At 42.3% G+C, this 27,610-nt stretch overlaps 1 protein-coding gene across 1 annotated transcript; it reads left to right on the top strand.

The window, feature by feature from the left end:
• Positions 1-345: 345 nt before the first annotated feature.
• slc35f1 (solute carrier family 35 member F1) lies at positions 346-25,167 on the top strand. The gene is made up of 8 exons (XM_084738042.1): positions 346-618; positions 3,796-3,971; positions 7,293-7,420; positions 8,573-8,732; positions 8,960-9,116; positions 19,474-19,526; positions 19,704-19,858; positions 22,427-25,167. The coding sequence occupies exons 1-8, from the start codon at positions 524-526 to the stop codon at positions 22,658-22,660; spliced, it is 1,158 nt and encodes a 385-aa protein (XP_084594168.1). The 5' UTR covers positions 346-523; the 3' UTR covers positions 22,661-25,167.
• Positions 25,168-27,610: the final 2,443 nt, after the last annotated feature.

The raw sequence follows: 27,610 nt of genomic DNA on the forward strand, positions 1-27,610 counted from the left end.
ATATTAAATGTACCTGGAGATTTCTCAATAAATACATTTTGGTGACAAAAATGAGTGGCGTGAAAGGAATGTGGGCTTATGCAATTATAAAATTCAGGCTTTGGCCATGTTTCATATGGTATTGACCAAATAATTTCAATAAATTAAATGTGGTAAAATAATGTAAAGGTAGTTATTATTAATATATATAGTCTCTGGACTTCTTTTTTTTTTTTTTACTGGACTGTGCTGTGAATAAGACTTTGACTTGTTGGTATGTTGATGTGTTACGCCTTCATCCATGAGGGTTTGTGGGTGAAAAGGCGCCACCTGCTGGTAAAATCACACCCTTCGTTTTGAATGCAGGATCTGGTTCTGAATCGGGGAAGGGCGTCCTAGCCGCACGTCTGTTCCACTTCGACACCATCACTGCTGTACACTCCCTGTGAACTGCAACACGGACACCAGCCTGCGACCCGCCCCGCATCCTCCTCCGTTCCTGTTGGCAGCAGAATGCGCTGATCTCAGCTTAGTCTGTGGAAGGATGATTTCTGTCGTCTCCACTGTGGAGAGTGTTCCCAGAGGTACGGGTACCCCTGCGCCGAGCCTTTACCAACGGATCAGGAGGGTCTTCACCAGGTAAGATGGTGATGAGGCGAGCACCCGCCTGCAGCATTACTGCGTTTGCCTTTTGTTTCATCCACAGCCTGGAACACCGAGCCACGGCTGCAGGAGGCATATTGTGCAACAGATGTCAACATAATAACCACACAGCAGCAACATCACGTCGTCTCTCTCTCTCTCTCTCTCTCTCTCTGTGTGTGTGTGTGTGTGTGTGTGTGGATGTGCTGTATGGTCAGGCGTTTGAGTCGGGGCATTGCACCTCACGGTATTGGAGCAGAGCCTGGACACGGTGTGCTGGCACAGGAGGAGGCTGCCATGGTGGCTTTACCAGCCTGTACTGAGGCTGTGCTACACAATGGCTGCTGTCCTGTCCCTATCTCTGTCCCCGTTTCTGCTGTCCTCGTTCATCTGCAGCTACTTGCCTTACTCTCACCATTTCTTGCACTCTCCCTTTGAATTTCTCATGCACATAGACATAGACAGTGGTGGATGCAGACTATCTGGGGGGCATGGGCAAAAAAATAAAAATAAGGGCACCAACTGTATGTGGCTAGGCACCAGTGCACATTCTTGATGCATTTATGGTGAAACAAATCCCTGGTTTAGATTAAAAATGTTTTATTATGTGACTTAAAGTACTATCATTACTACATCTCTGTAATAAAAAGACAGGAAAATATTTAAACTATTTAACCATTTAAAGGCACATAGAACCAAAATAATTTTCTAGCAATGTAGGAAGCATATATTGCATTTAATTATGTTTTCTCCACTGCAAGGACATCCTAAAGGGAAATGCATCACATTTTCTGCATTGGAAGGAACCCCAGAGGACACTAAATCACATTTTGTCAATTGTAGGGACACATTAGAGGACACTTTTTTTTTTAAAGATTATTTTTTGGGCTTTTTGCCTTTGTTTTGGATAGGGGCAGCTGAAGATATGACAGGAAAGGGGGCAGAGAGAGGGGGAATGACATCCAGCAAATGGATCACAGGTGGGAATTGAACCAGCAACTACTGCAGAGGACTGACAGCCTCGGTACATGGGGCGAACACTCTAGCAACTGAGCTATGGGAGCACCCCACATTAGAGAACACTTTATCACATTTTGTCCACTGCAAGGGCCTTCTAAAGGGAAATGCATCATATTTTCCTCATTGCAGGGCACTTTAAATTAACCTGACACGCCAGATGGTTTGTTACACAGAACCATCTGGGAAGCCATCCAGAGAACCTGTTTGAAAAGGGCTGACGCTTTTGAGATAACATCTGTCAGGTGATTGGATGAACCATCTGTCATGTCTAACCAATCAGATTGACTCACCGAAAGGAAGCCGAAGTCAGACGGAAGAAGAGTGAAAACTTGCCCATCGATAAAAGCCTTTATCACCGTTCTTTGCTCTTTTTTCAATCAAGAAATACTCTTGAGTTCCGATAACACTGATGCTATCATAGTATCAATGCTAACCTCTTCAGGAGCCGCCACTATTTGTTCAAGACAAGTTTGTTCATGGATGCCTCTCACTGTCATCACACCTAAAATCATGCTCGTAGTTTCCGGTAGTCCCTCTGAGGATGCTGATGTGCTCACACCACCTTTGGTGTGGACACAAATGGATAGCCTGGAGACTGACAAGGTGGATTCTAATGTGATCTTGTAATCTCACAAATCCAGCTGCCTGGTAAGGCAAACCTTAGAGGACCATTAATTACATTTTGGCCACTGCAAGGATGCCCTAAAGGGCACTTTTATGCCATATATTTTAACATGGGAGCACCATAAGGGGGAAGTTGCCCCAACTGAGTCCACCAGTGCACTCACACATATACTCTTGACGAATACACATACACACATGCACACACACACACACACATACACACACCCATCTTGTTCCCCACTCCTTCGTGCCATCTGCTGTTCTTTCATCCATAGCCTTTTTTGTGACTGTCTGATCACAGACAAGCAAAGATCACAAAATGTCAAGCAGTGAACAGAATATAATATAGCACCTGTGCACAAACAAAAATGTGATATGACCACTGTTGTCACAGTGTCTTGTCAGTAAAGATAAAGTCAGTTGGCAGTGGTAGCAAGAGTACTGAGAATCTGTTCTCAAGTAGAAGTACTGTTACATTGCTGAAATATTACTCAATTACAAGTAAAAGTTCTGGTGTTAGGAATATATTTAAGTAAAAGTACAAAGTATCAGTTGCAAAAACTACTCAGAGTATTAGTTACTTTTAACAATATTGATGTCACAGTCATATCTCCAAACTAGGGGTGCAAAATTTGAGCGTTTTCCTTAACTAATGGGTGAAAATACTAACAAGCAATTAATCATTAATAATATATAAGATACTGTACATGCTTTGTTCTGTATTTTTATTTATTTATTTATTGTTTTATTTTTTTCTCATTTTAAGTCTATGTATAGCCACACCAGACAAAACAATGTCAGGTGAGGTGCAGTTACTGCCATGACATGAAATATCCATTAATACATATTAATTGTTAAATTCTTAATTATTGATTAATTGTTAACATCACTATTTCAAAGGTGTACTACCACAGCATTGTTTTGTTTTTCATCCATATGCCTTGTTTCATTGGCCCATGTGTGATCAGATCACCTGATTGGCTCCTAAAATACAGATGAAATGTATTAATTCAAATTGTACTCAGTACCTAACTATGATTTTAAAAGTAACTCAGTAGATTGCATCTAGTACAAGTTAAAGTACAGAGTTGAAAATCTACTCATAAAAGTACCCCAAAAACTTACTTAATCACAGTAATTTGTGTATTTGTAATTAGTTACTTCCACCCATGTCAGTTGTCCAAATTTGTCCAAACCAAGTTCCAGCCATAACTAGCAAGTTATAAGAAATACATTCAGCTCATTATTAGATGAGAAAAAGTAATTTCATTTGCAGTATGCTGCGTTTTAACCACAACAAAAATCTGCAAATGGATAGTAGAGCCTCTCTGATACTGGGTTTGTGAGGCTGACACTGATGTCGATGTCTTAGTCAGTGATATGTTGACTGATATTGGTTTTCCCTTTGATGATGATACCTTAATTTTGGTTATTAAAAAGCTGTGATCAAGATATGTACTGAACATGCTCTAATTCATCATCCTCAGTGAACAGTGATGACCCTTTGTCCATGTCTCCTGTCCTCTGCAGAGACCTGTTGGTGACCCTGGCCCTGGGTCAGGTCCTGTCCCTGTTAATCTGTGCTATCGGTCTGACAAGCAAGTACCTGGCTGATGATTTCCACGCCAACACACCAGTGTTTCAGAGCTTCCTCAACTACATTCTGCTGTTTCTGGTCTACACCACAACACTGGCAGTCAGGCAAGGTACACACAGAAACTTCTGAGTGTGTGTGTGTGTGTGTGTGTGTGTGTGTGTGTGTGTGTGTGTGTGTGTGTGTGTGTAGACATCTGTTAGTATACCGAAACTAGGAGTGGGCAACGTCACAGATTGTGGTTTTGATCAAATACCAAGTAATACCAGGACCAGAATCACTAGTATCAATACATTAAGCCTTTCTTTTTTTATTTTCTGTTAAATCTTATGAATGTTAAAAGACACAACAGTTTTCAATGGCAAAGAACACAATAATTATGTCTTTTGTGTGAATTCCATAAACTAATAAAGTGATCAATGTACACAAGTTTTTACTCATGAAGTTTTTTGTTAATGATTCTAAACCTTGTACTTCATTCAACTTATCTTCATAACTTACAGTATCTCAAGACTGACAGTATGGTCTTTTTATTTATTGCATTTTGTCAATTTTGTGTTTTCTATACACAAGTTTTCTCATTAAATAAAGGAAAAGAGATTTGTTTCTTAATCAAAATCTTACACTTTCATGCTGTGCTGGCAACATATCCATATACCTGAAGCCTAACCATTGGAAAACAGCCTGAGATCGTTCATTTTCATTAATATCAGCTCTTTGCCTGTGAAATGAGGGTCAGTGTTTGGCAGCCTGATGGTTACAGGTTTAGAGTTAAAATCATCTGCTCCATGCAGGTGGGGAGACACTGGGGCTAAAAGGTACTGCTTTCATTCTGCTGTTACGGCAGTGTGCTGGCTCATCTTAATCACTTGCTGCCATTGTTCACAGTCCTTCTTTGATTCCTTGTTTATGTTCTTTTCATTTGCAGCTGATGTGGCAGCGTGGATGAGATTATTGCAAATGCAGATGATTCTTGACCCAAACTTGAAAGCAGTGAAGGACTTTACATATTTACATGTTTTTTTTTTTTAAAGACAATTGACGGTTTAGTTAGCCCTGATTCTCTTGGTGTCCATTTTCTTGTGAAAGGAAATTAACCTTTTTTCATAGATAAGATTAAGTATATCTGATTGAAGATTCACTCCCCACTGCTTTATATGACTTTTGGATACTTTGTATGATTGCAACTTAATTTCTGAAGCCTTTTCACGCATGACACCATCATCAAGTGCACTGGACATGATGGCTACACAATTCTCATTACAGTTTCTAGATACTTTATCCCCCGGCCTGCTTGACATTAACAGATCTTTATCTTACTGATGTGTTCAACACTGCCAGTTTCCAGCCACTTCTTAAGAAATCTGGCTAAAAATCCCTCTGCTGTTTACCGCATTGTCTACAGGCCTGTTGGCTCTGTTGGCAAACTGCACGTGGTCCAGGAATGAGTCTGAGATATTTTTGCAGTGGGACAGCATAAGGCGCTCATATGACTTCATGACCACAGAGGTCAAGGCAAAGGGTCAGTCATTAAATCCTGTGGTCCTTGTTTTTTGGGGGATGGAATTATGGTGGAGGTTTAGAGGCAGAGTGGCACCTGGCATGTCTCCTGTGAGATTTTGGAGATCTAAGTATATTGGGTGCCACATGGCCCCAATTATTCTGCTTCAGGGTGTCCAAAATGCAGCCACCAGACTATTAAACAAATCACATATTTCCCCTTCCCTTCACTGTCTGCCTGTCTGTTTTAGATTTGATTTTAAGGCTCTGCATGGTGTGGCACCAAGCTACCAGGCTGAGCTCCTAAATCATTACTTACCAGTAGGGGTGCAATGGATTGCAGTTGTCCTGTGTCTCGTAGAGATCACCCCCCACTGTTTGGCATGCATGTGATCCGCAGACTACATAACCATCATGATTTGAAACACAGTTTTACTGTCACTGTTTCTTTTATGCAAGTAATAATGTCAGAAATGTCAATGCAGAGTTGCAGTGAAAGGCAGGACAGATGTGCACTCTGTAGCACATCTCTGTGTAGAGCAACTGATTTAAAAGCCATCACATTGCCTAGAGTGAAATCCAGACCATGACTTTGGGCATTTTCACTGGTGTAACTATGCAGTCGTCAAAGAAACAGATAATAAAATTATGATATTTATTGAAGCTTTGGTGATATCTGCTGTCTTAACTTCTTTTTGTGCACAAGTGCTTCCCTTTGTCTGGCTGTCTATTACACAGTGTGTTGGCTTTATTGGTTATGACTTGTGACTTCTAACCAATCAGTGCTGTGGGCAGGACATTAAGCCAAACTACAGAATGTAGTGGTGTATTATGCTGTACAGCGTAAAGTTATCTATTATAGGTGCTATGGTATATACATAGTATAGTAGTGTATAATACAGTAGAGTCTAGTATTTGAAGTATACTATGTAATTAATTTTAATATTATTGTCAATATTATTATTACATCACTATGTTGATAACTACAGACAGAGGGAGAGATCTAAGCTAAGTGCATTTTAAATTAATTAAACCCTAATCCCACCACTTTTTTCTTTTTTGCTGATCCGAAATATGATCCAATCCATGACTACAAACCATGATACAATAAGAGCCATGAATTTTGTGATCTGTGATCTACTTCAGCTTGAGGTACTCTGAGGTCCTGATAGCTCTTCTTTGGTCAAGACTGAAGACTGAGGGTGACAGGGCTTTAGCTCTGAGGGCTCTAACCCTTTAGAACAGCTTCCCTTAGAAACACTGCCCTCTGTTGGGCTCTGTCTCCCACACAGTGCAAAGTGGCACATATCGCAACACAGCTGTCATTGCTTTTCTCTTACTACTGTCACCCGCGTTGTGAAGGTGGCAAATGTACTTGCACCCCTCTGTGCATCTATGGGTGTGTTGTTCTTAAAATGAGGTGTGGTTTCACTGAAAAACACACCTATAATTAATTAAGGGACTAAAAACAACCTCTTTGTGCCTTGCCCTTAGCTTTTTGCACAGATTATGCACCATTTAAATAGCAAAGTGGAGTTGGGTATGTCTTGAATACCTGAGACCCTGCACTATAGATCTTCTAAACACTCACTAAGACTTATTTCTATCATATGACTTAAAAAAATATTATTTATTTGATCTATTATTTGATGTGTTACTTTTATCCATTATTTTATTGTTTATTAATTACTTTGTTATTTTTCATTGTTTACTGTGACTCTGTTCTTGATTGTTCTCCTGCTTTCTTTTATCTGTACTTGTTCGTGAAGGACTTTGTAATGGTAGTTTTGAAAGGTGCTGCACATACGATAATAATAATAATAATAATAATAATAATAATAATAATAATAATAATAATAGTAGTGGTAGTAGTAGTAGTGGTAGTAGTGGTATTTTCATTGTCTTCCTTGTGTCTTTCCTTATGTCTCACCAGGGGAAGGGAACTTGTTGGCAATCCTGAAGCAGCGCTGGTGGAAATACATGATTCTGGGTTTGATAGACATCGAGGCCAATTATCTGGTCCTTAAAGCTTACCAGTACACTACACTCTCAAGTGTACAGGTTAGTGTATGAATGTGTTAAACTTTGAGACAGTCCCATAATGTTTAACTCAAAGCAGAGCTATGCCAGTACAGCCTCTGCAGAGCTGGCATGGCTGCCAACTCTTATACTCCCATTAAACTGACACTGACATGGGTCAAACCTGTATTGGCAGTTTATCTGAATGGGTCAAGGCATGCTGAACACTCACTGACTACCCCTGTATCATACACAACTGCATGAAAGAGGTATTAGTCTTTTTAATTTGTCTCTTGAGAGCCCCCTAACCTAATGGAGTATAATACTGAAATACTGAAATACCCCTTTATCCAGTTCAGATTACCTAGTACCTATTAGATGGATTCATTTTCCCAGCATGTAATAAATTTCTTGTAAATAATAAATCTGTATTGCTGATTCAATATTTTACATTACATTAAGTCAGCTGTGAGGCAGTTTATCTATTTGGAATGAAGGACTCACTTTTCATTCCTGTGTCAAAATTGCAAGAAATCAATAGTGTTGAAAATAGCCAGGGCCGTAGAAGTGATCTGGCAGTGTCCCTGGAGTGGCTTTTACATGACATTTTACGTGGCTTTTACATAATTTAAAATGGTACATTTACAAACAATCTTGCATATCATACCTATAGGTTCATCTTCAATAGGATATTATAGAAATATTACTGTTATGTTATGCATAAAATACAGTATTTTGGTGTGAAAATCCACATTTTTCATTTAACCAAGAATCCTGTGTCATAATGTGTGGTGTTTGAAACAAACCAAACAGTTTCAAAATCAGATGCATTAGGAGGTGCAACTTCATCTGACCAACATGGTGGCCATGTTGACGCATCACTTCAATGAACAACAACAGCCAACGTGGATCTATGTGTATATATCTCTGGGGAATGTCCATACAGTAATCCACAATGTCATGTGAAAAACTTATTCCACATTGATGAGAAGGATGCTGTGGTTGTAGATAGTCAGTCCATGGTTCTTGTCCACTGGTGAACATTGCCCAGCCCACTGTTGCTACAGTGTTGTCGCTGGTCACCAATTTGACACTCTGCACAAAGCAATAAAATGAACAAAAACATTTTGAAATAACTGAAACACTCATCACATGTGCATGTATTTTCTCTGTGTCTCTGTCACTTCCTCTCAGTTGTTGGACTGTTTTGTCATCCCAGTGGTGCTGCTGCTATCCTGGTTCTTTCTCTTGGTGAGGTACAAGGCTGTCCATTTTGTCGGGGCTGGACTGTGCCTGCTGGGTATCGGCTGCATGGTGGGAGCTGATGTCCTGCTTGGTCGGCAGCAAGGCCTTGGTAAATATGCATACACACTACTAGAGCACTACAAATGTACATTTGATTGCAGCCACCTCATCTAGGCCCAGAGATGCAGATAGTTTAAAATTTGACGATCAAAAACAAGTAAAGGGTAGGCAGATCATTCTTGCCAGCTTACTGGGCTTGCAGCAAGTATCTTGCTCAAGTGCTCAAATCAGCCTTTCCCTTCTCTCTCTGTCTCTTGTTCTCCCTCATCTGTCTAGGAGAGCAGAAGCTGTTTGGGGATCTTTTGGTCCTGGGAGGAGCAACACTGTGTGGGATCTCCAACGTCTGTGAGGAGTTCATTGTGAAGAACCTGAGCCGTGTGGAGTTCCTCGGCATGATGGGACTCTTTGGATCTTTCTTCAGCGGCATCCAGCTGTGAGTCTGGGTGGTGGGGAAAGATATACCATACCAAGAGTACTCAAGCATTGTACAGTGTGGAGGAACTTGTGTTTTACTGGAGTATTTCTATTTTATGCTGCTTTATACTTCTACTGCACTGTTTTTGAGAGTCATTTTACTCCATTATATTTATCAAACAGCTATTGTTACCAGTCAATTTAAAATGTGATGCCTTGGTATATATTAATCTACCCAAGCAGAGAGGAGAATTATTGGATCACTGTTACAATACAGTCATCAGTGTGTCAGTCTGTCCCCCACATGACTGGGACACATCATGTTCCACCTGATTCCTTTGTATAGGCTGAAATTAAAGCTGCGTAAACCTGATGTAAGGAAATCAAATGAGCAGAACAGTGAAGCTGTGTTGGATCTTTGAGTGTGCTCGAGTTGCACTGACTGCTTCCAAACCAGGATGTCACAGTTCTGCATTCTCAGTTTTTCCCTTGCTGAGTTCCCCAGCTCTCCCAGTACTTTTCCATTTATCCTGCCTCTGCTCCACCTCTGCCTACCAGCCACTCCCACCTCATCAGCCCTACTCCACTCACCTGTGCACACAGCTGCAACTCCTCAGTAATCAGGCCAGTATATAAGCTTCCCCTGCTCAGTTGCTTGCTGCCAGACTGTCTTCAGCATATCCATGCAAGAATCTCCAGCACTTATTCTCAGACTGTTTCCCCAGTTTGAACCCTGCCTGTCTCTGATTCTCCTGCCTTGTCTGAATCATGGAAATTCACCACAGCCTTCTGTCCTTGACCATGAGATCTGCCTCAGCGTTCCTGGTTTTTGTCTGCCTGTCTCCCTGGCTGCTTGGTGTTTCTGTCTGATGTTGGTGTGAGTTCCCCTGTCTCCTTGCCTGTGTTTTCCCGTGGAAAGAATCTACTCACCTCGCCACTGGAGCCCTGATTCTCTGCCTGGCCTTGACTCATCTATTGTCTGTGTCCTGCTGGATGTTTTGCTTGGACTGTATACTTACCTGGTTTTCGACCTGCTGCCTCCTTAACTACACCTCCTGCCTGCCTGGTGTTTGTGCAAGTGTGCTTCACTCTCACAGTACACTCCTGCTACCCAGTTCAGCTCACTCACCCTGAACCTCCAGGCTAAACCACAGCAAGCCCACTTCCACAAGCTTGAACTGAGCTGTGTAACTACTTGCGTGGGTCCAACACACAGCCGTTACACATAATGAGTTCATAGAGGCAGGCAGATTGCAAAAGAAAGAAACGTTCAGGAGTAGGGACAGATTTACACCAGATTCAGACAGAATCAGGTGTTGCAACAATTAGTTGCAGGTTTGTGCAGCAATGTTATTGCTCTAATCAATGCTTATGCACTAAGCATAAATAAACAGGAAATTAGTTTTTTTTCCTCTGAACATTGGCTTTCTTGCTACCAGTGCTCCCTCACCTAAATCATTGTGAAATTGCGCATCCTTAGCTGCTTTCTCTCAAACAACTTGACACAAAAAAGGAAGTTCCTTGGTGTTGTTATTTTGCAGCCTAAACTGCATCCAGATGTAGAAGGTGGGTACACAATATAAACCAAGCGAGGACACAACTGGACACAACAATCATCTTATGGTCTGCAAACTTTGCCTATGTAGTGCCTGGTTTATTTCTGGGTGATTGTGGAACAGTGTCATCGTCAGCTTGTGAGTAGCCACTACAGCATGACATCAGGTTGTGCTTTTTTAAAATTTGACACTGGGTTAGGGTTGGCGTGTCTTTCAGCCTCCCATGAAACTCCCACTGCAACCTAAACACACTCCCCCCCCAAAGGCACAGTCCTGATCCATCTCCACAACTGCCCTCCTACGTTCATTCACCACAGTGACAACTTTCTCCATTCTGGAGGGTATGTCAACAGAGCCCTTGTTCACACCTGGCATTAATATGCACTCTAGGTGATCCAATTACAAATGGACAGCTGAAAGTACAGGGGTGAATGCACTGAGAGGACACACTGAGATCTGATTGTTCAGACATGGTGACATTCTTTTAGCAGTGTGTATATGATCGTGTCCTGGGCCACACAAAGCAGCTGTCTGATTGCCATTTGGTTTACTGTATCCCAGCACACCACAGACCATCTATCCTGACAGAGTGCTAACAGTGTAGGTAAAACAACAGGCTCATGTAGGCCGACAGAGGAGTTCAGTGTGGTGTTGAACTGAAAAAAGAGATGAATACTAAATATATTTGTATCGAAACTGACAGTAATGGACATTCAAGTGATAAAATACCCACAGTGTTTATTTGCATATAGAGCAGGGAAACAAGTTCTTATCACAGGTGATTACTTCTGTAATATGTAATACAGAGCTGACATGCTCAGAGCTGGCCACTTTGTAATCAGCTCACCCAGAATGTATGTTAATACCAGGTGTGAACGGGGCTACACTGTTTGTGAGGCAGAAGTGCCATAACAGATCAGCTGTCTCTGGCGTTCCCAGACATCTTAAATACCTCACCAGAGACATGCTGTGGGCCAACCTGCTTCAAAACCTCCACCAACATTCCCATCCCAAAAAACATGGACCATATGACTGCAGACCAGCTGACCCAAATTCTGTGGTAATGAAGTCACTTGAACACCTCAAAGACATCACTGACCCTTTCCTGGACCCCCTGCAGTTTGCCTCTGCTGAGAAGGTGGTCGGCTGCATTCTCTCTTTCCTCCAAGAACCGTTCACCTCATGGACCTTGAGGCATGCAGGTAAGATTATGGCCGACCCCTCCCACACACAAATTTTTGTAGACACTGCAGAAGGCTGCAGTCTATCAGGACCAAAACATTATGGCATAAATCAGCTGGCCTCATCAATAAGGCCCAGGACCCTCACTGACACTGTCCCCATCCACCCCCTATACATTACATTAATGTAAAGTCCACACACTTGTAGTAATCGTATGTTGCGTTACATTAACACACATCTCTTGTAATATATGTAGCCTTTGCTATTATTATTATTATTATTTTAATATTATTATTATATTTCTTAAATTTATACTGTAAACTTTGCACATTCCCTGACAAGTATGACAAGACGAAGTCCTTGTCCTGTGTGTGAAGACCTACAATAAAACTGATTCTTATTCCGATATTATACAACAACAATAATAATAATAATAATAATAATAATAATAACACCTCAACTGGTGATTCTGAATATTTTGACTTTTTATACTGGTATATTTTGCTGATAATATCTCTGTACTCTTTTACATGTGCTGCTGCTGGTATTTATGCAAAAGAACAAGACAGAGGACATGTCGTACAAATGCACAATAACAGTATATCTTATTGAATTTGTTTATTCACTCATAAAATTAAAGTTAGCAGCTGTGTGTCTCTTGGGTGTTAATACATTTTTCTTACTTCTGCACAAATATCCCATTATGGTTGGGCTGGTGGACAATGTTTTGGTCTGTGTTGTGTTTTATGTTGTGTTTTGTATGGAATGTTTCTAATGTTTTTGTAATAAAGTTATGTTCTTGTTTTATTAATAGTGCTTATGTCTTGCTGTCTTTGCTTATGTGCTTTGTCATGTGCTTTTGTTGATGCTTATGTACTTGTTCTGTGCTTATGTGCTTTCCATACATGTTTATGTGCCCTTCTATGGACATGCCATCGATTTGCTTTTATCTGTGCTTATGTGCTTTTTTTTAATGTTATTTTAATGCCTTTTTCTTATATGTATGACTATATGAGTATATATATGTAGTTTGAGGGTTCTGCGCAGTAGCTTAGCTGTTCCTAGGATTGCGTTCTTCTGGACAGCGACCTCCGCTGGTGTACCTGGAATCTGCTGGAGCCACTCTCCTAGTTTGTGGGTCACAGCCCCCAGTGTTCTGATCACTTCTGGAAGTGATTCACTTCTTCACTTCCCACATCTTCTCCAGCTCCTCTCTCAGCCCTTGGAATTTTTCAAGCTTCTCATGTTCCTTCTTCCTGATGTTGCTGTCACTCAGGATTGCAACATCTGCCACTACTGCCTTCTGTTGTTTATCGATCAACACAGTGTCTGGTTGGTTTGCGATCACCAGTTTGTCAGTCTGGATCTTAAAGTCCCACAGGATCTTGGCTTGGTCATTCTCAACCACCTTAGGAGGTGTCTTCCATTCTGACTGAGGGACCTCCAGCCCATACTCAGTGCAGATATTCCTGTACACTATGACAGCCACTTGGTTATGGTGTCCCATGTACGCTGTTCCGGCCCGCATCTTACACCCTGCTATTATGTGCTGGACTGTCTCATTATGAGGAGCTTCCTTGTCTTGATATCAGCGGCCTCCATCTCTTCCTTTGGCCAGCTTATTATGCCAGCAATGTATCTGATGACTGGCAGGGTGTATGTGTTGGTGGCAAGGACCTTGTTCTATCCATTCAGCTGACTTTTCAGGACCTGCCTTACTCTGTGCAGGTATTTGGCTGTGGCTGACTCCCTTGCGGTCTTCTCATGGTTCCCATTTGCCTGTGGGATCCCAAGGTATTTGTAGCTGTCCTAGATATCTGTGATGGTGCCTTCTGGTAGTTCAACCCCCTCACTTCTGATCATCTTCCCTTGCTTTGATACCATTCGACCACACTTCTCTAGCCTGAATGACATTCTGATGTCACTGCTATAGATCCTGGTAATGTGGATCAGTGAATCAATGTCGCACTCATTCCTGGCATACAGTTTAATGTCATCCATGTAGAGGAGGAGACTGATGGTTGCTTCACTTTGGAACTGGTATTCTTGGTAGTCTTGGGTGACTGCTCTATCAACCAGTAGCTGGTGCTTGGCTCCCCCAGTATTGCTACCAATCCCTTTCTGGGCCCTGCTCATGTATTGGGCCATGCGCCCACTCATTTTAGCTGCAATGATGCCTGACAAGTGCTTCCACATTGTACAGAGGCAGGAATCACACCCTTCGTGTGTGTGTGTGTGTGTGTGTGTGTGTGTGTGTGTGTGTGTGTGTGTGTGTGTGTGTGTGTGTGTGAGTGTGTGTGTGTATACATATATATACATGTTTATACACACATATAAACACATATGGTGCTCCAGCTTGAGCAGGTGTTGAGCCCTGCTGATGATGTTTTCTGTGCAAAGAGCTGCGTCTGCCTCCCTCGCTGAGTTTGAACACCTGAGATCCTCCTTCACCAAAAACTTTTGATGTGATTTCAACACTTTCTCACGGAACTCTCTTCTTATCACAGCATATTGGCTTCTCTCTTAATTATCTTCTTGGTCCATGCAGAAAGGAGAACTTTTTTATAAATGTCCCGTGTTAGAAATTTAATGATGATTGATCATGGTACTGTTTCACTTTGTGTGAGCTTTTTCTGATATAATTGATGTGCTGCAACAATGTTAAGTTGCTCTGCTGGTATCTCCAGTTTCTCTGATAAGAGCACCTTTAGAAAATTTGTGATATCATTCCCCTAGGCCTCCTCCTTCACCTGGTGGATCCTTATATTTTTCTGTGTTGATTTGTTTTCTAGATATTCCTTTTTTTAATATTAGTTGTCTCTTTCTCTTCCAAGTGGTTTATTCTTTGTTCAGCAGCAGTGGAGTCATCCTCTCTTGTGCTGCTTAAAGCCACTTGCATCTCTCTTACTTTGATTCTTAATTTTGATATGTCTTCTTTGTCTCGGCAGAACGTTGTTGGAATTCCAATCTCAAGTCCTTAATTTGCGCAGTAATGTCTTCTTTTATACTTAGTAACAAACTTTCAAGAGTTTTCAAGTTTTTGGCATCCTCCTCCATGTTTGCCTCTGTGTTTGTTGTTTGCTTGTCGTATCTTTTTAGTTTTTGCCTCCCCAGTGACTGTCCCTGAGCACAAGTTAATGCCACTGTCATTAAAAATATATCAGAACAATTTCACCTCTGTACATTTTTGAATAAGATGTTTAAAGTAATATAACTGGGGGGTTATCCAGGACTGCAGTTCACAGTGATCTCCCGTGTGTGCTCAAAACCATATTACAAGATTTAGGATGATATTGGGAGTTAGGGACTTCAAGTAGTTGGAGACTTGAATGGCCCTCTGCACTGCCCTCTTACACTAGTAAGAGAAGCAGTCACTGCTCATACTCGAAGATTAAGTATTAGATAAGTGTTGTGACTTAAATACAAATAACACAAGACAAATAATTGCCCTTGGACTTGGTCACTTGTTTAGTTCCCCAGCCAACAGGATAAGTCTGGGTGGGGAAGGTGAAAGGCACTGCTTGCCCCTCACTCCTTACCACCACTGAGGTGCCCTTGAGCAAGGCCCTTGACCCCAACTGTTCCAGTGTAGCTGTTCAGTGGCCAACAGATCAGACTTTATAAACTGGGCAACCAGGTGTGAATGTGCGTAGTTGTGACCAGGGATTTCCTACAAAAGAGAGAATTGCTCTCACTGAGCAATCCCTGAATAAATAAAACTCTGACTCTTCACTGTTGTAACTAGCAACAAACATTATGAACTCCACCTGATAGCTAGCCGGATTAGGACCTGGAGCTTGCAGAAGGCTAGCAGGCCAATTGCTAGCCAGCTCAGAATTGGCAGGTAGCAGGCTAGCTGGGTCAGGACTGGGGGACTGTGGACTCACAAACCCTAATTGGTGGGAATGCAGCCTGAAATTAAGGCAGGTTTGCTAGGAGTCCATGCAAAACTCCAACAGGGCAGCAGACTTTTCTTGAGATTGGCAATCACTGCTAAATTGTCAGCCAGAAAATGAATATCCAAAAGCCTGGGCCTTGACAAAATATTTTTTTCCCATCCATCCATCCATCCATCCATCCATCATCTTCCACTTACCCAGGGCCGGGTCGTGGGGGCAGCAGTCTGAGCAGGGACACCCAGACTTCCCTCTCCCTGGACACTTCCTCCAGGTGTTCTGGACAGCCGAGTGACATAGTCACTCCAGCGTGTCCTGGGTCTTCCCCGGGGCCTCCTCCCAGTGGGGTATGCCCGGAACACCTCCCCAGGGAGGCGCCCAGGAGGCATCCGATATAGATGCCCGAGCCACCTCAGCTGACTCTTCTCGACGTGGAGGAGCAGCGGCTCTACTTCGAGCTCCTCCCTGGTGACAGAGCTCCTCACCCTATCTCTAAGGGCATGCCCTGCCACCCTGCAGAGGAAATTCATTCCAGCCGCTTGTATCCGAGATCTTGTTCTTTCGGTCATGACCCAAAGTTCATGACCATAGGTGAGGGTAGGAACGTAGATTGACCTGAAAATCGAGAGCTTTGCCTTTCAGCTCAGCTCCTTCTTTCCCACGACAGACCGGCGCAACGACCGCATTACTGCTTCCGCCACACCAATCCGTCTGTCAATCTCGCTTTCCTTCCTCCCCTCACTCGTAAAGAAGACCCCAAGATACTTGAACTCCTCCACTTGAGGCAGGGACTCTCCTCCGACCTTTTTCCGGTTGAGAACCATGGCCTTGGACTTGGAAGTGCTGATTCTCATCCCAGCCGCTTCGCACTCAGCTGCAAACTGCCCCAGTACAAGCTGAAGGTCCTGGTTCGAAGGAACCAACAGGACAACATCATCCGCAGAAAGCAGAGATGAAATCCTGTGGTCCCTGAACCGGACTCCCTCCGGCCCCTGGCTGCGCCTAGGAATTCTGTCCATAAAAATTATGAACAGAACCGGTGACAAAGGGCAGCCCTGCTGGAGTCCAACATGCACCGGGAACAGGTCTGAGTTACTGCCGGCAATGCGAACCAAGCTCCTGCTCCGGTCATACAGAGACCGTACGGCCCTTAGCAGAGGGCCCCGAACTCCATACACCTGAAGCACCTCCCACAGAATGCCACGAGGGACACGGTCGAATGCCTTTTCCAAGTCCACAAAACACATGTGGACTGGTTGGGCAAACTCCCATGAACCCTCAAGCACCCTGTGGAGGGTATAGAGCTGGTCCAGTGTTCCACAACCAGGATGAAAACCGCATTGTTCCTCCTGGATCCGAGGTTTGACTATCGGCCGAATTCTCCTCTCCAGTACCCTGGAATAGACTTTACCAGGGAGGCTGAGGAGTGTGATCCCCCTGGTCCCCCAGCCCCCCTTCTTAAATAGAGTGACCACCACCCCGGTCTGCCAGTCCAGAGGCACTGTCCCCCAACTGCCACGCGACGTTGGAGAGGGGTGTCAACCAAGACAGCCCTACAACATCCAAAGACTTGAGGTACTCAGGGCGGATCTCATCCACTCCCGGTGCCTTGCCACTGAGGAGCTTCCAAACTACCTCAGTGACTTCAGCTTGGGTGATGAATGAGTCAACCTCTGGGTCCCCAGCCTCTGCTTCTTCTACGGAAGGCGTGTCAGTGGGATTGAGGAGATCCTCGAAGTATTCCTTCCACCGTCTGGCAATATTCCCAGTCGAACTCAACAGCTCCCCACCACCACTGTAAACAGTGCTGGCAGGGTACTGCTTCCCCCTTCTGAGGCGCCGGACGGTTTGCCAGAATCTCCTCGAGGCTGACCGGTAGTCCTCCTCCATGGCCTCCCCAAACTTTTCCCATACCCAAGTTTTTGCTTCCGCAACCGCTTGGCCTGCCGGTACCCGTTGGCTGCCTCAGAGTCCCACAAGCTAACCAAGCTCGATAAGACTCCTTCTTCAGCCTGACGGCATCCCTTACCTCCGGTGTCCACCACCGGGTTCGGGAATTACCGCCGCGACAGGCACTGGAGACCTTACGGCCACAGCTCCAAATGGCCGCGTCAACAATGGAGGCAGAGAACATGGTCCATTCGGACTTGATGTCTCCAGCCTCCCTCGGGATCTGGTCAAAGCTCTCCCGGAGGTGAGAGTTGAAGACCCCTCTGACAGATGGTTCTACCAGATGTTCCCAACAGACCCTCACAATACGTTTGGGCCTGCCAAGTCTGTCCAGCTTCCTCCCCTGTCAGTGGATCCAACTCACCAGTTGATCAGTTGACAGCTCAGCCCCTCTCTTCAGCCGAGTGTCCAAGACACACGGCCGGAGGTCAGTTGACACGACCACAAAGTCAATCATTGACCTCCGACCTAGGGCGTCCCCGTGCCACGTGCACTGGTGGACACCCTTGTGCTTGAATATGGTATTCGTTATGGACAAACTGTGACTAGCACAGAAGTCCAATAACAGAACACCACTCGGGTTCAGATTGGGGGGCCGTTCCTCTCAATCACGCCCCTCCAGGTAACACTGTCACCACCCACGTGAGCGTTGAAGTCCCCCAGCAGAACGACGGAGTCCCCAGTTGGAGCACTTTCCAGCACCCCTCCCAAGGTCTCCAAGAAGGCCGGGTATTCTGCACTGCTGTTCAGCCCATAGGCTGAAACAACAGTGAGGCACCTATCCCCAACCCGAAGGCACAGGGCGACGACCCAATCGTTCACCGGGAAAAACTCCAACATATGGCGGCTGAGCTGAGGGGCTATAAGCAAGCCCACACCAGCCCGCCGTCTTTCACCGTGGGCAACTCCAGAGTAGAAAAGAGTCCAGCCTCTCTCAAGAAGTTGGGTTCCAGAGCCCCGACTGTGCGTGGAGGTGAGCCCGACTATCTCTAGCCAGTACTGCTCAACCTCCCGCACTAGCTCAGGCTGCCCCCCCCCCCCCCAGCAAGGTGATATTCCATGTCCCCACTGTGAGATTCCATGTCCTGGGATTGGGTCGTCGGGGCCCCCGCCCACGACTGCCACCCACACCACATTGCATCGGCCCCTTCTGAACCCTCCCGCGGGTGATGGGCCTACAGGAAGGTGGGCCCACGTCGCTCCTTCGGGCTGGGCCCAGCCGGGTCCCATGGACAAAGACCCAGCCACCAGGCACACGCCTGCAAGCCCTGACCCCAGGCCTGGCTCCAGGGTGGGGCCCCGGTAATGCCAATCTGGGCGACGTAAACATCCCTGATGTTGAACTACTCATTGGGGGCGTTGGAACCGCTCTTAGTCTTAGTTTTCCTGATAAGGAATAATCAAATCTGCTGCACTTAATATCCTTGCAGGCATCAATGGCTAAGCCTAATCCCACAGTCTCAAAGCACACCTATTGAAGCACCTCTAAGACAGAAAAGTCTGGAACAAGGAACAGGAAACAAGGAAAACACATGAAAGAGCTGGGATTGTTACCATCAAAACTGACAGCCAACTAGCAACTAAGGAGGGGACAAACACATGACTAAATACAGAGGGAGCTAACATAATTGCAAGGAGCGAATTAAGGGCAGGTAAAAACAGTCAGTGTATACAGGCTGCAAACAGATCTGTACAGCTTTGTGGGACAACTTTCTTCGTAGACACCATGAAATACCTGCCGTAGTGTGCAGAGAACGTGGACTCCTTTCATCTCTGCATGTGTTTGTTGCAGGGCTATCATGGAACACAAGGAGCTGCTGAAGGTACCCTGGGACTGGCAGATAGGTGAGGATGCACTACCTCTTCTACCTGTCCTGTGTATGGTGGCACTCAGTTTCTCCCTGGGGGATTAATAAAGGATTTCTTACCATATCATATGCCCAAATAGTGTCATCTACAGATAATCTGAAAGTTGTTTAAAAAGCAGTGTAAATGTAATGTGTTCCCTCTGTGTGTTTGCAGGTCTTTTCTATGTCGGTTTCAGTGCCTTCATGTTCAGCCTGTACAGCTTCATGCCGGTGGTGATGAAGAGAACGAGTGCCACCTCAGTCAACCTCTCTCTGCTCACAGCTGACCTGTACAGCCTCTTTTGTGGGCTCTTCCTCTTCCATTACAAGGTAATATCAAACTGCCAGGACGCATTCATTTGGTGATGTGTACGTCAAAACATCTCCAGACATCTTACATAAAACACACCTGACTATCTGAACAAAATGCTTGCAGTCACATTGCATGGTGGGTAATGTAGGTGCTAGGTTTTAACAAGGAAGAAGAATGTGCGCAATAAAAAGTATGGTATCTTGGGTTCTGCTACTTCAGTTTTGATCTTTTTTTAAACTGTCTGATGAGTGTAAGTATAAATATGTTCCACGTTGTTCAGTTTGAACTGCTGCAGTAACAAACAACTGTGAGGCAAATCCTGTTGTTGTTTAAAGACTTTGCAAAATAATGTAGAATGTATATGTCAATGTTATACTGAAAAATATTGTAAACTCACTATTGAGTTGCTACAGTGAGGATTTTTCAGGTGAAAAACATTTAAAAAACAAGTATGGTCAACAGTGAAAGGATGTTCAGAATTGGAATAAAAGTGAAATTGTTTTCACCAACTACATGAAGAACATTCACATGTAGAACAAATTCTACCACGATTTGCAACGGTGAAATTTTTCATCCCTTACAACATGCAAATAACAGCCTCTCTTCACTCTCTGAAAGACTGACAGTGATAAGGTAAGACTCTAAGAAACTACATCCAAATTTCTCAGTTGAAAGCCAGAAAAAAATGCCATGTGCAGGACTCAAACACAAGCTGATACACTAGTTGCCATTCTGGCGTTTAATGTACTCATTCACCACATCTTGCTGTTCATTTAAACTTTTTTGTTGGTGTTTATAATACTTCTGGGTGTATATTTCTGTGTGTGTGCGTCTGACTCTGCACACACCTCTCATAAGTTATAGCCGCTAGTTAACCACACACAGCGTGCTGAGGGGAAAAAGTATGTCAGGCCTCTTTTTGTGTCTATATGTTTCTTTTGTCATGGGCAAAGTGCATTAGAGAGATGTATCATTTTACTGTTAAGTGAGTTGCAGTGTTTTTTCTCTGTTTCTACAGACAATGAGGCATAGGCTGTTATTTCACTAAAACTATGCAATGTACATGCATATTCACATAATTATGGACTATTACAGTATAAATACAACAACAATAACAATAATAATTAGAAGAATTTGAATTGTGACTTTCTCAACCTCTCACTTAAACATATCAGTACTTATTTATAACATTTGTATATATACACACAAATTCAATACAATATGCATAAATATAAAATATATAACTTTTATAACCTTGCTGTCTTGCACAAACTGGATAGTCAAACTGAATAAAAGCACAAATACATTTAAATAATACATGATTTCTATATAATTTTATTATTTTTTACTTTATTATTATTATTTTTTGGGCTTTTTGCCTTTTAGATAGGTACAGCTGAAGATATGACATTCCTGTTAGCTGTCATTCCCCCTAGGGGGCAGAGAGAGGGGGAATGACATGCAGCAAATGGGTCACAGGTGGGAATCGAACCAGCGAGCGCTGCAGAGGACCAATACCCTCAGTACATGGGGTGACACTCTACCAACTGAGCTATGGGAGCACCCCTATTTTTTACTTCATTATTAGCACTACAAATAATAAAGGGCAGATTATGAATCAGCACCATGGAGCAAATTCGTGGCCCCCTTTTAACTTTGAGCACCTGCCCCTCCAAAGGTCTCTGTACGGCCCTGATGCTGTGTCATTTTTGGTGTCTGCTGGTTGGGTCTAGATGGGAACCCCAAATTCTCATGACATTTTTCATGGTTTTGGTCAAAATGTTTACTCTTGTGTAATCTTGCTGGTCTGGGGTTCCCTTCTACACACGGTGTCTGCAGTAGTAATATTTATTTATCAAAAAATCGTTGAGTTAACATTTTGTGAAAACACAAATAGTCCTCTTTACAATACTGTTGTAATATCAAGGTGTTTGGTCAAAAATATTGTGATATCTACTCATTTTATCACCTCAGCCACTTCCATCCCTTGGAGCACACAACATGTCATCTGTTACAACCTACATGATCAGTAATTATCAATATCAAACAATATGAATTTTCACTATTGTCATAGGTTTTTCAGCCATATTGCCCAGGTCTAATGAAAAGTCTATCAATGTGTCTGTGTCAAGACTTATAGTCAACAAAGACAAGTTGAAAGCAAAGCCTAAAGTCAGTTCATGTGTGACTAATGCCATCCTGTATTTAATTCTGTATTTCATGCACAGTGTCTGTCCTAAGATGTCAGTAGCACCTATTGCACCTATACTAGCATTTCATACTGGTTGGGCTGAGTTGTGGTTTTGTCACAACATGTATACTTGTGGAGAGATGGGGCTTAGATGATAGTAATCAATCTGAAGTTTGAAACCACTTGTAGCTTCTCTGCTGACACATAAACAGTGCAAGCATATATTTGAACATGCAAAGGTAGCTCATTGCTGCATACACAGGAGTGGACCCTGTGCAACACTGACATCACCACTGAGGATGGGATATAGTGTCTCCATGTTAGTGATCGTTTTAAAGTGATTTAAATGTTCAAGCAAGGATTTTAAGTAGGTCTTTCTGCCTCTGTTTTGCAGTTCTCGGGCCTTTATTTGTTGTCATTCTTCATTATTATCTTGGGCCTGGTCCTTTATGCCTCCTCATCTACCTATGTGGCCCAGGACCCGCGAGTCTACAAGCAATTTAGGAACACAGGCAGCCAGCCGGCCACCGAACGACCCCCACTCAGTCCTGGAGTAGTGGAGCCCTCCGTCACCTACACCAGCCTGGGCCCTGAGGCGGGGGAAGAGCTGCCTGTACGTGTAGCCTAAGATGATCTGGGAGGGAGATGAGTCTGTAGCCTGTTGGATCAGTGAGTCAGCTACAGTCTTCAGGTTCTGCTCACAGTTATACAGAGAAATAGTCTACTGAGTGGGCAGCTGGCTGATCACACAGCTATGTCTTGCTTTTCATTTTACAGCCTGTGTTGACGAACTGAGTCTCCACCCACTCAGTGACCAAATTAAGACAAATTCATGTGCCCAGATATGTACCTGAAAAACGACTGAGCAGAATGTAAGTAAAAAGAGAGTGAAAATGTTGAGTTCACTGTGATCAAAGACTGAGCAGACAATAGTGACTGGAAATTATCATGTAAATAGATGGTATTTTAATTTATTTAATCTCCTGCTTTCTTTTTATATCTGTCAAGATTGTATGTTCTTCATACCTGTGTAAATGCTAAAGTGGTATTCAGTTTTATTTCTACAATGTTTCTAAATCCAGCTAATGACAACCTGAATAAGTAATACACAGACTGGAGTAAGAGAATACTTGTAGAAGGAGAAGTGGGAATACGAGTCTCCCACAGTTCCCTGAATTAATTTAACTGCACCTGAAGGTTTGTCCTCTGTGTTTTTTCTCATATGATGGATACTTTATTGCCTTGCACAAATTGTACTATATTTATGTTTGACTACTTTTACTCCAAAAAAGCAGTATTCAGTATTCACTCTCCAGTGTGAAGAAGTTGTTAAAACAGCATTCAGACCTTCGTCTTGAAAAATAGACTTGACGAAAAATAAATAACTGATCTGATGAAAGATTTAAATAAAAAATAATTAAAATTAGAGACTTTATTTTTGGTGTCTGCTCAGGTAGTAGGGTGGTTGTTAGATTTGATCGTAGGGTATCCATGCTGCAATCATATCATGTATAGGTCTTCTCTATCACACCACCACCAATCAAAAATCACCCACTTCAAATCTAACACCATCTAACCCCTATCTCTTGGCTACCAGTCACATGTAAAATTGATTTAAACGTTAAGAGACTCAGAAAAGACAGATTTTGAAAAATGGTCAAAACCAAAAAATGATACTGATGTTTTGTCCCTAGTATCAGTCAAACTTATAAACAATGAATCAAACACTTCTGATAAGTGGGAGGAGCTATTTTGGGCGTTCCAGAAGTAAAAGTCCCGTAGACAGTGTTATGTGACTCATAGTTGGAGCACTTCCTCTGCTTGGATGGGCATGAAACTCTCTAGTTAAATTGTAAAAAATAGATTAATCAATAATATTTGAATTGTTGATAGAAAGATGATGGTACAAGCTTGTGTACACAAATACTTGGAAGTGGACATTAACTGTGATTCTCATGGTGCATTTCAGTGAGTAACATCTAACCACTGAGCCTAAAACTCTGTTGCATGCACCACCAAGCAGGTGGACGATAAACAATGTGATGCTGAGAAATCTGAAAACACAATGTGCAGTTTAAATCATTTCACTTTTATATTGTTCCATTGTTGGTGAATTGCTGAACTATGGCACCATATTTTTTTCTCAATTGAATTCAGTACTGCTCAGATTCACAACTGACTGCCTTTTCTGCACACCAACACTGGCCATAACATAAACTTAAAGTATTGTTACAGAATCTCGGATAGTTTCTGTATTAAGTAACATCAGGGACATCATTTAAAGAAGAATTTAAATTGGAATACAAAATGGGGGAAACACTTCCAAACCAGTGGCCCCACTCACTCTACAACAAGTCTTCCAAACCCCAGCCCTCCTGTTCGTAATGCAATCACAAACTGAAATAACCCCAAGGATCACTACAGTATGACGTTCTTTTCTCAGACGTGAAGTCCCTCCATATAACATAACTGTGTTCAGAGGCTGAGCATAGCTAACCATGATGAGGATCAAGCAAGATTTATGACTGTTGATTGAATTAAAAAGATTTAGTCATTTTGTTTTGCACTTTCACTGTGGACAGCCTCATGTCACTACATAGTCTGTAGGCACTGCTTTGAACACGGTCATACACAGTCAGATGTAATTAACATCACATGGCCTTAGTGTCTGTTTTCATGAGACACAATGCTAAGATGCCTCACCATACAAATGCAACTGAATAAGAGGGTAAAACCTTGTCTGGTTCAGCTCAGTGTGCACACCAGTATGCTGATGAGAAACACACAACTGGTGAATAGCATGATTCAGGCCACAAACATTTGATTTAATATATTGTTTGTTCTTACATTTTTAGTCCTAATTGAAACGTTGTTGAAATATAATTTTATAAGCAATATATTTTCCTGTTGCACTTTGATTTACAGGAGAAACTGACTGAACTGAAGATGAAGTATATAATATAGTTGGTATGCTCTGATTCTTTGTTCACTTTTTGACTGCGTATCATTTCCTGCCTGGATCATTTATAAAGGATGTTCATTATTCTGCCCTTTTCATTGGCTTTTGTATCCTGTTTGATGAAGTGCATTGGAGTTGCTGTCAAAGATGTACTTACATCAATGTTACTTATTGTAAAATAATATTTATAGTAAAATAAAGCATATTTGTCAGAACACTGAGCCCACCAGGTTTGTGAGCAGTGTTGAATTTTAAAATGTACTTCAGTCCAATTTATGTGATGGAATCTAGATTTGAACCAGCCCAACCAATCCCCATACGAGGAACAATATAAACAGCAATAAGATGAGTTTAAAGTGAGCCTGTGTAAATTTTACTGAACAGCAACCACTGTGGCCAGAGGTGTCAAACTGTAAATCTCCTGACTGATCCTCAGTCAGTTCCTTAAAGGACATCTGGCAACAGGGAATAATTCCTGCCAAAATACTCTGTAGTTTTCTCTGTAAGCCCACACACCAGCAGAATTTTGAATACACCATTGTCCTATTTCTCAGGGCTGAATGCTCCAAAAAAAAAGCTCAGTCACTCCTCAGATCATCACATCCCAGCTCTTGAACCTTCATTCTATCTTCTGACAGTAAGTGGCCAGTGGTGGAAAGAGTACTGAAAATCTGTACTCAAGTACGAGTACTGTTACACAGCTAAATTATTACTCAATTACAAGTAAAAGTACTGGTGTAACAAATATACTTTTTGTGTGAGATACAAAACTCCTCCTTTTCCCCCTCATTTTCATTTTTATCATTGAAAGTTTTAGTTTCCTTATTCAACAAATGGCTCTGCCAGATAAAACAATGTCAAACGAGATGCAATCACTACCATGTCTATTGATTAAATATACATAAATACATTTTAATTTGTTAAATTCTTATTGGTAATTAATCAATTAATGATTGGTCATTAACATCCTTACTCCAAATGTATGCTGCTGTGTTCTGTTTTGTTTGGTCATTGTTTTCATTGGCTCATTTGTAATCAGATCACTTTATTGGCTACTAAAATGCAGATGAAATATTTGGATATTAAATCAGCTTGTACTCAGTACACAACTATGATTTTAAAAGTAACTAAGTAGATTACATAGTGCAATGCATACTTAAGTATGCATAAAAGTACAAACTTGAAAATCTACTTATCAAAGTACAAGTACCCCAAAAAACTACTTAATTACAATAATTTGAGTATTTGTAATTAGTTACTGAGTATGACACATGTTTCGTGCTACAGATATCAATTTATGTTGACAAATAACACAATGGCAACACTGTGACACTGTCATTAGTGTGAGTGTACAGAGAAACTGTGCATTTTGCCACCTTAAGAGTATAGCAGAGAAAATACTAAAAAGCTCCAGGCCATCATGAACTCTTGGGAATATTGCAATTAATATGTAACAAAGACAATCAATGTCATTTTCCCACTGTTTAAGTGTTATTGCTCAATGCTCTGCACATTGGTTATGATAACGAACTTTATCTTTTATATTAAACTGTAACTTTATTCACTCAGTGCTGTACATCAATGTCATTTACATTGTTTTTGTACTGTTGCTGCTACTATCATTGCAACCTGCATGCAGCATACATGGCATGATCAGCCTACAATATATCATCTGGCAGTTCAGAAAAGGTGACAAATTGTGTTAGCCAGTCATAGACATCTACAGTATGTACCGGTATGATGGCCACACTAACAGCCACACACTGAACTGAATTACTGAAACTGCATTTTTGTTGCAGCACTGCACCCAGAATGCACATACATATTAGAAACAGATAACTAACTAGACTAGACATAGATTTTAGTTTCATATAGCATACTGATTGTTTTATTAGCATTTTTTGACAACAAAGTTTATTTGTAGTGCATGTTAGTTATTTATTTTTCATGGAATTCATTCATTTAAATCTTTAAGTTGCTAGTTTCATGGTTTGCTGCTGCAGTCATCTGTCTGGCCATCCAAAGGAGTTCTAGCTGCTGTAGCACCATAGCCACATCCTGGGCTTAGCACCACCCAAGACGTTTGTGATTGGTTTAAGGAAATGTAACAAGGCAGGGTGTATTTCCTCCTATAACATAATGTGCATGTGCATGTATGGTGGCAGACCTTCCTCCAGTGCTGAGCCCTGTGTGGAAAGGTCAGGCTATGTGAAACTATAGCTGCTGCAGACCTGCTCAAATAGGGCTGATTGCTAATTGGACTGTGCCATATTCATCCTGCATCATGGAAAGGGACACTGGTTTGTAAATAGTTTTTGCTCATATTTCTTAGACAGTTATTTTGATATTATTTCAGTAGTCTTAAATTTCTTTCAGTAATTTTAGTTACACTGTACTGACATGTTTTGTAGTGTAGTTTGTGTGTAGTGTAGTTTGTTTAAATGTTTGGTCTTAGTCTTAGTTTTGTCCCCCTGATTGGCCACTCTTTACATTTCCCCTTTTGTTTCAGTTGGTAAAGTCAGTTTGTGGTGTTAAATTCTGTTCTGTTCGTCCCTCAGTTTAGTTATGTTACTTTGACCTACTGTATGGGCCCAGATTCATTATCAGAACTATTCAGTT

The sequence above is a fragment of the Lutjanus erythropterus genome, chromosome 15, assembly GCF_056507025.1.
Source record: "Lutjanus erythropterus isolate fLutEry1 chromosome 15, fLutEry1.hap2, whole genome shotgun sequence".
In the NCBI taxonomy this organism is placed as follows: Eukaryota; Metazoa; Chordata; class Actinopteri; order Lutjaniformes; family Lutjanidae; genus Lutjanus; species Lutjanus erythropterus.

Bases quoted from the DNA above. Each gene is read 5' to 3' on its own strand.
- slc35f1 (XM_084738042.1), top strand. From the start codon at position 524: ATGATTTCTGTCGTCTCCACTGTGGAGAGTGTTCCCAGAGGTACGGGT. The intron at 619-3,795 runs GTAAGATGGTGA...TGTCCTCTGCAG, and splicing joins ATCAGGAGGGTCTTCACCAG to AGACCTGTTGGTGACCCTGG. The intron at 9,117-19,473 runs GTGAGTCTGGGT...TGTTTGTTGCAG, and splicing joins TTCTTCAGCGGCATCCAGCT to GGCTATCATGGAACACAAGG.